Here is a 12,139-nt window from a genome sequence, read left to right on the forward strand (position 1 = left end):
CTCAAAAGAACACCTCTTTGAAAGTCAGTAGCTTCACTCTCTTCTGCCAACCCAAGACTTCTTCACATCATAGATACTTACAAATAAGTTACAGTAAGCAACAATTTATAAGTAAACACAGTGTGTCAATGCATGGCAAAAGGATGATTACTTCTCTTGGCTATCCATAGCAGGACATAAAATATGCCCTTAGATTTATTACAAAAGGCCAGTCAGTATGCACCAGAGAAAATGGTGGAATGGGGGAAGCCAAAAGTTGTGAGTCTGTCATAATGATGTCAAGTGACACACTTTTTCATTGCGATCAGGGTATACCATACCTTAGAAAAAACAATCTATTTTCCATTTCTGGATGTCTTAATAATTTAAAATATATAAATAAGCTCCTTTTCCATCATATGAACTGTTCTTACGTATTCTCTGGCCTTCCTTTGTCCAAATGTTGAGTTGAAGTTTTCATTGCATATTCTCTGTGCACTTTGGCATTACCTAATGGTTTCCTGGCTCGTGTGAGAGAAGTCAGCGTCAGCAGTCGGGTTTTGCCGAGATATTTTCTTGTCCTTTCCAGCACAGAGCTCTACAAACAAAGGCAGGGTTATCACATGTACCCAAGAGCTGCCTGGGAAAAGCGGGAGCTATAGTTATCAAAATTTTAACCTTTATGAAGTATGCTTTTGTCTCCGTTTTTGTTGCGTTCAATCAGATCAACAAGTGTTGGCTAAGTGTTGAGCGTGGTTTCCTGTGGGATTGTGTAAGGCTCTGTAGGACAATAAATGTGTTGGGGGCACTGAGTAATGTAGCCATTTCTGACCCGACAGCCAGGAAAATGTGAAACAATTTGCTTCTGGAAACAGGACAGCTGGGGCTGTGTTCCTGCAAGAGCAGACCAACCACCACGGCGGACCCAGGCAAGCACGGAACAAGCCGAGATGGTGCGTTTAAGCGGCAGGTGGCTACTCAGTGTCATATACTATGGGGAAAATAGGTTTGGTTCCCGGTGTTGTGGGGCCTGAAGTTACAAACTTTGGGAAGCTCACTTTAAGAAAAATAGTACAACATTTTGAATATGAAATTACTAGGGCTTCCTCTGGGACTTTAGATGGGACCAGGTAATTTGGAGGCCAACAGCTGAAACTGCTATAATTTCACTGTAAAAATTCACTCCTTGCTCAAAATCTCAGTTAGGGAAGCTATCAGGTTGTGTACATATCACCACCAGTTCTATCTAACTTTGTGCTGTATTCTCTGCTAATTTTCTCCATCCTCTTCTTTAGGTATTGCCTTTCCACAGCTTTTCATATTGGCCTCATAACTGCTTACAAAGAGACATAGAAGTGTTCCTTGTACCTTCTTTACCTGTGTTTTTATGATGTTACTTTAGCTACAAATATTTGCTCTTAGGTTCCTGAGGTCTCCCTAAATCAAGTGCTTTATGTATTTTAGATGGAGATAGACAGATGGGAGGGAGGTGAACCATACAGTTGTACTCACATCCATATAATTTTAAAAGATTTTGTGGGCCACAATGATTTCATTGGATTTGTAAAGGAGTACAACTTTGTGGTTCATATAAGTGCTTCTCAAACTTTCCTGTGCACATGGATCGCCTGGAGATCTTGCTAAAATGAAGATTTGGCTGTGCGAGGTCTCAGGTGGGAAATGAGAGTCTGCATGTCTAATGAACGCCCGGATGATGCAAGTGCACGGACCACACTTTGAGTCACATCCAAGTATTTATTTGTAGGACATATGTGGCACAGATACACAGTCAATAAGGGGCTGGTTCAACCTCATTTTATGGTAACTTGTCTCAAGCTGGAAAGTCTGCTACAAACCTGCTATGGACTGGTGTTGACATGACAATACATGAGGAGGTCTTCCTGCCTCCCATTATCTCCTATCCACAGGAGCTGGGGACAGAGGGATGGGAAGTAAAATTTTATCATTAAGGATCATTATCATTTCATTGTCTTTAGTTTTTTAACTTTGCTATGGTCTTTTTTAAAACTTTGCCTATGGAGCAATGAGAAGGGATATAAGTTTTTAGGACACCTACTAGGGTGTTGGGCATTAGGCTGCCATCTTCTCGACTACTCTTAACCTTTCGAAGTGGTTATTGTTTCACTGCCTTTACAGATGGGAAAGCTGAGGTTTAGCTGGGTTAAGTAACATGACAGGTTGCACAGAGACAGAGCAGGGATTCGAACCCAGCTCGGTGCTTTCACTCACGCCAACCTGCATCACATAAGCAGTGTAACATGTTTAATTCAGCATGAGATGCTAGCTCATGGATTTATTGCTTTTTGCTTTTCTCCTAAGGAAGGTGCCCAGAGAGAGTGCCCTAGGCAGAGGAGAGGGAGCAGAAAGAAAGAGGGTAGTGAAAAGAGGAAAAGACTTAGAAAAGCTCTATGGGACACTGAAGATTAATCTCACACCTAAAGCAAAACTTAGCTCCAAAAGGACTAGCATTAAGATTCTTGCCTTCTTTGTGAGAAAATGATCTTCCCAAAGTGTCTGGTTTTTATACACTCATTTTGGATCAATTAAGGTGTGATGCTCCAAGACGCTGAGAATTTGACTGTCAATGTTAAAAGATTTCTGTCCATATCATGCCAAGATCAACTTTAACTTTCCCTCTCCTGAATAACATCATGGGAAATAAGGATCTGTCAGGTTCTGTGAAGCCAGTATTTGTCTTTGGCCAGCATCATAAGACTTTTGGAACCACTTTACTTGATTATCAGTCAAACATTTTGTTCTTGTTTAAACTTACCATCACATTTTGTTCAGTTATTTAGCAGGAAGATAAGCAGGCCTGGCATTTGGGCAAATATTTGAAGATCAAGTTTGTCACAGGGCCCTCCAGTTTCCCTTCCAGATCCTGCCCCACTTGGAGCATCTTCCCTTTCTTTCCCACCCTTCCTGCTCTACTGCCTTCCCACCACATGTATTATTTTAACATCTTGACACCTCCCAAAATCTTTAGCTACATGGCATGTAAAGTAAGAGAGGATAACTAAACCAAGTCAAAGGGTAAGGAATTGCTATCCTTATCTCTGAATTTTAAAGGATAAATCTTTAAAGGCACCACGCTGAGCCAGTGAGGGAATACACTTCCTGGTTGAGGGAACTATCCAATGGACATTTAACTAGATAACCCTATCTCCCTTGGTATCCTGTCTCCTGCTCCCCTTCTGTACCACTGAGAATTTATTCCAACTTTTGAGGTTGTATGTTCTTACCTATTTTCAAAATGTGGCTTTAAATTTTGTTATTTAACACTGCCTTTCAGCAGGAGATTCCTATTGAAAGATTATAGGTAACATCGTTCTGATATATCCAATAAAATGTCTCTTGCACAGGTCTGTTAAGACTCAAATTCATGGGTAGTTTCACCAAACTATGTCCCTTAGCAAAGCAGTAGTATGTTTGGCTGAACACATAGATATCTCCTACTCTGTTTACTGCCATCGGCGGAGTGGACGTTGTACAGGTATGACACCTGAAGCTGGCTCCCAGGGCCATGCCTCTTAGATCACTTGTTAATGGTACTGGCTAAGTCACTTAGGCTGCTGGGGCTCAGTGTTACATCTGTAAAATGACTTCTAAGTTTCCTATAAGGTTTGACATCCTATGACCGCCTTCCTTTATTTAGGTTAGAGCAGTCTCTGGTTTAGGAGGGTCGCACAGCAGGCATGTCCTTCTCTAGCATTAGAATCATGGTCACGAATATGGGCTGTGGAGTTAGACTGCCAGGATTCAAATCCAGCTCCACCCACTAGCAGTGTGAGCTGGGCAATTTATTTACCTATTGCAGCTCCGTAAGCTATAAGCAGGGAATGATGTTACAACTTACTCTATAAGGTGACTGTGTCACAACCTACCCCATGGGCTGGGAGTATCCCAAAATATCCCATAGAGTGTGTGTGTTCTGGCCTACCCCATAAGGTGGAGGTGTCATGACCTACCCCATGGAGGAGTTGTGACCAGTAAACTCTAAACAGCCTGGCACATAGTGAGCCCTCCTTAAGCAGTGGCTAGGATCATTATCACAAAATCACTCTCGTCCTTCAAAGTCTAATTTCAATGTGCTCCCTTCTAAAATACCTTACTTGGTTATCTTAAGAAAAAAAAAAAACAGCTTTGTCTTCCTTGGACCTTTCATAGCAAAGTGAATGGACTCTACTCTAGCACCTACATGTTTTTCCCCATTTTTCTTTTTTAAAACATAGTTGGTACCCACAATGTGCCAAATACTTTCACACAAGGTTTCTCATTTAACTCCCTTAAAGTCAGAGAGTCGTTACCTATCTCATTTTACAGATCAGAAAACTGAAGGTTAGTGCAAGGGAGGAGTTTGGCCAGGGTGACACGGTTTACAAATGACAATTCTGTAACCTCCTCCATGCCTTCCAAGTTTGCCACCCCACAGCAATCTTGCATATTAATTAGTTATGCAGCCTATCTCTCAAACTTGTTCATCATCACTCAGGGCCACGGACAGCTGATCTTTATTTCTGGAACCAGTCGTTCAATGTTGGACACACTGTGGGTTCAAAATCAAGCGTGTCAAATAGAACTGCCGACTTGAACTTCTTACTCTCATGACATCGTTTCCTTATAAATCCTAAAAAACTATAGTGATTACAAGTCATGTTAATTTAACACACACCTTTTATGTATGTAAGAGGTTATCTAATGGCTGCTGGCTTCCTTATAGGAAATACTATATTGATTTCTGCCAGGTTTTTGTGTCTCCTCTGTGCCGTAATCGCTTCCTAGTTTCATCTGTTTATGAAAATAGGCAGCCTGGGCTATTTGGTAAGCAAATTGATAGGTCTATTTATTCTATGTGGGTGGTAATATGAGAGTCCACCCAAATCCCACTAGCTCCTCTATGGAAATAGATTTCTTTTTAATACTGACTGGGTTTAGGATCTCATTTTACTATAAAAGGTTTTTTGTTTCACCTTCCCAACTGAATTTTCCTTAAATAAGCATAAGAAGAGCAGGGTTTGCTAGTTGTTGGACAGGCATTTGACTTAACAGTGAGCCCTGTTTATTTATTGTCAAAATATGAGGGGGGGGAAGATATTGCATTTCTAAAAATTAATCATCAGCAACTATCCAACTATCCTTCTATATCAAGAGAGACCATAGAAATGTTTTCAAATTAGAATTTAGGCCATGTAGAGGAGAAAGAAGAAGTATAAGGAAGGGACAGAAATAAATAGAAGGAGAAAGGCAAGTCCAAGCCTAAGTAGAAACCACATGTTTTATCTTAGAAGAAACTGATCCGGAAATGAAAAAAAGCTTGAGTCATCAAGACGGGGTCCTTCAAGATTGTTAGGAAGCCTCAGTAGCCCAGCTTAGGGAGTGGAGCTTTGAAGGACTGTTCCTCTTGGATGGGTACCTCAAAAATCTGTAGCTTCAGGTGTTTGTTACGCGAGAACAACATATTACAGACTCAAGTGCACAGTATGTGAACCCATCTTTGAGAAAATAAGCATATGCACATAAATATTTGAAAAGAAAAACATCTAGAGATGTGCTGTGTTTTTCTTTTCCCTGTCTGTAGCTCTTGGCTTTATAGGATAAACATATATTGCATATGAATCTTAAAGTGAAAGCAAAAAAATGTATAAAGGGCAGGATTTTGAAATGAATAATTATGTTGAAATTTCACAAGTTATATTTCATCAGATGTAACAACGCTTGTAAAGCCCTGGAGGTTTACTGGAGAAGCTGCTTGAGGGCTCAATACCTTCCTTTTTACTCAATGTTCTTCCTTTCACTATATAGTGGCAACTTTGTGAATTGTCAGTGGTCTCTATGACTCATCTTATTAATTTTTTATATAAAATTCCAAAAATTCTCACCTTTAGTGTCATGCACGTAAAAGTTTTCTTTTTCTTTTCTTTTTCTTTTTCTTTCTTTCTTTCTTTCTTTTTTTTTTTTTAGGAGACATGGTCTCACTCTGTCGCCCAGGCTGGAGTGCACTGGCGTGATCCTCCCACCTCAACCTCCCTAGTAGCTGGGACTACAGGTGCATGCCACCATGTCTGCTAATTTGTTAGAAACATTTTCTAGGGACAGGATCTCACCATGTTTCCCAGGCTGGTCTCAAACTCCTGACCTCAAGCAATCCTCCCTCCTCAGCCTCCTAATGTGCAATGTGCTGGGATTACAGGCATGAGACATTGTGCCCTGCCTAGGTGTGAAAGTTCTATAGACAGAAAAATATGTATATCAGCACGTAGTACTGGGAAAGACTGAATAGCTCCTTGGACATTGGGATTTTTACATTTTTTAAAAAAATTTATTTATTATTATTATACTTTAAGTTCTAGGGTACATGTGCATAATGTGCAGGTTTGTTACATATGTATACTTGTGCCATGTTGGTGTGCTGCACCCATCAACTCGTCAGCACCCATCAACTCGTCATTTACATCAGGTATAACTCCCAGTGCAATCCCTCCCCCCTCCCCCTTCCCCATGATAGGCCCCGGTGTGTGATGTTCCCCTTCCCGAGTCCAAGTGATCTCATTGTTCAGTTCCCACCTATGAGTGAGAACATGCGGTGTTTGGTTTTCTGTTCTTGTGATAGTTTGCTAAGAATGATGGTTTCCAGCTGCATCCATGTCCCTACAAAGGACACAAACTCATCCTTTTTTATGGCTGCATAGTATTCCATGGTGTGTATGTGCCACATTTTCTTAATCCAACCTGTCACTGATGGACATTTGGGTTGATTCCAAGTCTTTGCTATTCTGAATAGTGCCGCAATAAACATACGTGTGCATGTGTCTTTATAGCAGCATGATTTATAATCCTTTGGGTATATACCCAGTAATGGGATGGCTGGGTCATATGGTACATCTAGTTCTAGATCCTTGAGGAATCGCCATACTGTTTTCCATAATGGTTGAACTAGTTTACAATCCCACCAACAGTGTAAAAGCGTTCCTATTTCTCCACATCCTCTCCAGCACCTGTTGTTTCCTGACTTTTTAATGATCGCCATTCTAACTGGTGTGAGATGGTATCTCATTGTGGTTTTGATTTGCATTTCTCTGATGGCCAGTGATGATGAGCAATTTTTCATGTGTCTGTTGGCTGTATGAATGTCTTCTTTTGAGAACTGTCTGTTCATATCCTTTGCCCACTTTTTGATGGGGTTGTTTGTTTTTTTCTTGTAAATTTGTTTGAGTTCTTTGTAGGTTCTGGATATTAGCCCTTTGTCAGATGAGTAGATTGCAAAAATTTTCTCCCATTCTGTAGGTTGCCTGTTCACTCTGATGGTAGTTTCTTTTGCTGTGCAGAAGCTCTTTAGTTTAATTAGATCCCATTTGTCAATTTTGGCTTTTGCTGCCGTTGCTTTTGGTGTTTTAGACATGAAGTCTTTGCCCATGCCTATGTCCTGAATGGTATTACCTAGGTTTTCCTCTAGGATTTTTATGGTATTAGGTCTAACATTTAAGTCTCTAATCCATCTTGAATTAATTTTTGTATAAGGAGTAAGGAAAGGATCCAGTTTCAGCTTTCTACTTATGGCTAGCCAATTTTCCCAGCACCATTTATTAAATAGGGAATCCTTTCCCCATTTCTTGTTTTTCTCAGGTTTGTCAAAGATCAGATGGCTGTAGATGTGTGGTATTATTTCTGAGGACTCTGTTCTGTTCCATTGGTCTATATCTCTGTTTTGGTACCAGTACCATGCTGTTTTGGTTACTGTAGCCTTGTAGTATAGTTTGAAGTCAGGTAGCGTGATGCCTCCAGCTTTGTTCTTTTGACTTAGGATTGTCTTGGAGATGTGGGCTCTTTTTTGGTTCCATATGAACTTTAAAGCAGTTTTTTCCAATTCTGTGAAGAAACTCATTGGCAGCTTGATGGGGATGGCATTGAATCTATAAATTACCTTGGGCAGTATGGGCATTTTCACGATATTAATTCTTCCTATCCATGAGCATGGTATGTTCTTCCATTTGTTTGTGTCCTCTTTTATTTCACTGAGCAGTGGTTTGTAGTTCTCCTTGAAGAGGTCCTTTACATCCCTTGTAAGTTGGATTCCTAGGTATTTTATTCTCTTTGAAGCAATTGTGAATGGAAGTTCATTCATGATTTGGCTCTGTGTTTGTCTGTTACTGGTGTATAAGAATGCTTGTGAGTTTTGCACATTAATTTTGTATCCTGAGACTTTGCTGAAGTTGCTTATCAGCTTAAGGAGATTTTGGGCTGAGACAATGGGGTTTTCTAAATATACAATCATGTCATCTGCAAAGAGGGACAATTTGACTTCTTCTTTTCCTAACTGAATACCCTTGATTTCTTTCTCTTGCCTGATTGCCCTAGCCAGAACTTCCAACACTATGTTGAATAGGAGTGGTGAGAGAGGGCATCCCTGTCTTGTGCCAGTTTTCAAAGGGAATTTTTCCAGTTTTTGCCTATTCAGTATGATATTGGCTGTGGGTTTGTCATAAATGGCTCTTATTATTTTGAGGTACGTTCCATCAATACCGAATTTATTGAGCGTTTTTAGCATGAAGGGCTGTTGAATTTTGTCAAAAGCCTTTTCTGCATCTATTGAGATAATCATGTGGTTCTTGTCTTTTGTTCTGTTTATATGCTGGATTATGTTTATTGATTTGCGAATGTTGAACCAGCCTTGCATCCCAGGGATGAAGCCCACTTGATCATGGTGGATAAGCTTTTTGATGTGCTGCTGAATCCGGTTCGCTAGTATTTTATTGAGGATTTTTGCATCGATGTTCATCAGGGATATTGGTCTAAAATTCTCTTTTTTTGTTGTGTCTCTGCCAGGCTTTGGTATCAGGATGATGTTGGCCTCATAAAATGAGTTAGGGAGGATTCCCTCTTTTTCTATTGATTGGAATAGTTTCAGAAGGAATGGTACCAACTCCTCCTTGTACCTCTGGTAGAATTCAGCTGTGAATCCATCTGGTCCTGGACTTTTTTTGGTTGGTAGGCTATTAATTATTGCCTCAATTTCAGAGCCTGCTATTGGTCTATTCAGGGATTCAACTTCTTCCTGGTTTAGTCTTGGAAGAGTGTAAGTGTCCAGGAAATTATCCATTTCTTCTAGATTTTCCAGTTTATTTGCGTAGAGGTGTTTATAGTATTCTCTGATGGTAGTTTGTATTTCTGTGGGGTTGGTGGTGATATCCCCTTTATCATTTTTTATTGCGTCGATTTGATTCTTCTCTCTTTTCTTCTTTATTAGTCTTGCTAGCGGTCTGTCAATTTTGTTGATCTTTTCAAAAAACCAACTCCTAGATTCATTGATTTTTTGGAGGGTTTTTTGTGTCTCTATCTCCTTCAGTTCTGCTCTGATCTTAGTTATTTCTTGCCTTCTGCTAGCTTTCGAATGTGTTTGCTCTTGCTTCTCTAGTTCTTTTAATTGCGATGTTAGAGTGTCAATTTTAGATCTTTCCTGCTTTCTCTTGTGGGCATTTAGTGCTATAAATTTCCCTCTACACACTGCTTTAAATGTGTCCCAGAGATTCTGGTATGTTGTATCTTTGTTCTCATTGGTTTCAAAGAACATCTTTATTTCTGCCTTCATTTCGTTATGTACCCAGTAGTCATTCAGGAGCAGGTTGTTCGGGATTTTTACATTTTTAAAACAGTGTTGTTAATGTCACAAATTGATTCAGCATCTAAAAAAATTAAAAAGTAAATTTTCTATTCAACTAATCAGATCCATTTAATTAGCACTCTGCTTTGAGGAATGATATTTCAGCTGTGGATATAAAAAATTGGCAAGAGTTTTCACAGCTTTCTCCTTCTGCCTCATTAGTAAAATATAGAAATATAAAAGGCAAAAGTACCCTACGACTATGTGCAGTGTGATATTGCCTCCCCAAAGGAGGCTTTCACTCAAAAAAAGTAGACCCTCATGGTTTCTATAAGTCTCTGAGCAAATTCTCTTCTGGCCACAGACTTTGGGTGTAGAAAATAAGCTTATCGGGGCAGGTGGATATGTAGAGTTCACAATGGAAGCAGAGATAAAAGGAAGGCATGCTACCTACCTCCATAGGCTCTACTATACCCTGATCTCTGCCCTGTCTTTGATCACTGGACAAAGAAACCAGTGACCATTGCAAATAGCACCCATTGTACTCAGAAGAAACCCATTCTACTTTTGTGAAAGAATTATCCTTTTTAAATAGCTAAAACAATATCCCAAGCAAAAAGTAACCAAGACTTTATTATATTGAATGGATAAGGTTTCCACTACTTCTGTCTAAAAATCAAATAATGCCCTTGGAGGACAGTTTAGGAATTAATAAATAATCTTTTGTTCTATGTAGTAAATAATAAAAGCTGGTTTTCTTAATTCCACTTTGAGAGTTGTGTGGTCTATGTTAGGAGGAAAGCAGGCTGGAGTCAACCATGGTTTATTCAATGCCAGGCTGTACTTCTTAGTCTCCCTTTCATTTCACTCTCTGCCATAGTGGGTCCATCATACTCCCAGGCCAGTGAGAAGTGCCCTCTAGTGATTGGATGGGTTCACTTGGCACCCGCCTCCATGCAGACAGAGCAATGCCTGTGTGGGTGCTTCCTGATCAAGACTGATAAGTGGAATGCAAATATCTTCTTTTGAATGCATGACCCTGGCATAGCCAGAGGGAATATGAGTGATGGTGCCTCAAAGCAGTAACTTTCTGCTTAGAGCTTGAGAGTTAAAGGTAAGGACCACACGTATACTTCGGCTCTAGCGAGTCTAAGGTGAGTAAAGCCTTCAGATTATCAGTAAAGAAAGATCTTAACTATTGGGCATGTGAATTCAAATAACGATGCAATTTCGCAAAGCAAAGAAGAACATAAGGAAGTTTGTCTGTCTGGTCTACTGCTCAACATTGTTACTTTTCATGATCAGACCTGATATCAGACTGAGGGATGAAGTAACTGTCTTAGTAGAAGTAGAAAATGAATGCATTTATTTTTCAGAAATAGCTTAAGTTTTAATGTTTTACATGATTTTGGAATAAAAAGGAAGGGTCTTTTTACTTTGTAAATGTACTCATTTTTTCAGTTCTTTTAAATCTCTTTTGATAGCATCTGTTATTGTGCCCTCATACATTTTCCTCATTTTATCTTATCTTAGGCATTCACTTTGATTTTAAATTCTCATAGATATTGAAAATTATACCTGTGTAATTTATGTTAAATATCTGGTCATGATCAGGGGCTGCAGGTGTTATTTACAATAATGTCAGTGTCTTATAGTGGTTTGGGTAATTTGGTCAAATTACTGGCCATTACTTCATAAATTGTGAGCTGTCTGGAGTTAAATTTTTTAAAGTTTTATTATATCCAATTCGATTCAACCAACACTTATAGAATGTTTAAAGAGTAAGGAGCATTTTGATAAGGTGGTCTGGAGAATGAGGCAAAGATGATGAATTTATTATCCACAGTGGGAGGAGTCAAATGTATAAAGTGTTTTTTAAAAATCAGCATATTTATAAAATCCGAAGCAAAGGCAGCAGAAAAACTGTAGCTATTGTGTAATTTATTCTATAATCCTAAGTCAGTCTCATTTTTTTAAAATTAGCATTTGTATTATCCCTTAATAGGAAATAGTTGAGGAAAAGATATGAAGGTTAAAGAGAACTTACCTAGATGCTGCAAATACTCATTTTAATTATTTATTTTGTTTAGGATGATAATATGGATACAAAATCTATTCTAGAAGAACTTCTTCTCAAAAGGTCACAGCAAAAGAAGAAAATGTCACCAAATAATTACAAAGAACGGCTTTTTGTTTTGACCAAAACAAACCTTTCCTACTATGAATATGACAAAATGGTGAGACATCATGTGTTCCATTGTTTTTATACTATTTATTACTTTTCCTAAGTCTCCACAACGTACTTGATCATAACGAAAGAATATCAGGTTTCTTAGCGTACACAGTGAAGAGCCACTTCTATCCACTTATCACATGACCTTTTCTTAATGAAAGTATAATGAATTCAAGATAAAGGATTTTAAAACATTAGTTAACTTTACTAAGGCAAATTATAACTTTAGAACAGTGGTTCTCAACTGAGGGCATTTTTGCTCCCCAGGTGACATTGGGAAAAGACTGGAGATATTTTGGGTTGTTCCA

General features: G+C 39.0%; 1 protein-coding gene across 1 annotated transcript in view; it reads left to right on the forward strand.

Annotated features, from left to right (window-relative positions):
* The first annotated feature begins 837 nt into the window (after nucleotides 1–837).
* BMX (BMX non-receptor tyrosine kinase) overlaps nucleotides 838–12,139 on the forward strand; it is a 45,924-nt gene continuing 34,622 nt past the window's right edge. The window contains exons 1-2 of the mRNA XM_025371830.1: nucleotides 838–908; nucleotides 11,689–11,835. Of these exons, the coding sequence (XP_025227615.1) occupies nucleotides 11,698–11,835 (138 nt within the window). The 5' untranslated portion in view covers nucleotides 838–908; nucleotides 11,689–11,697. The remainder of the gene's footprint in view (nucleotides 909–11,688; nucleotides 11,836–12,139) is intronic.

Source organism: Theropithecus gelada, chromosome X, assembly GCF_003255815.1.
Source record: "Theropithecus gelada isolate Dixy chromosome X, Tgel_1.0, whole genome shotgun sequence".
Classification (NCBI taxonomy): domain Eukaryota; kingdom Metazoa; phylum Chordata; class Mammalia; order Primates; family Cercopithecidae; genus Theropithecus; species Theropithecus gelada.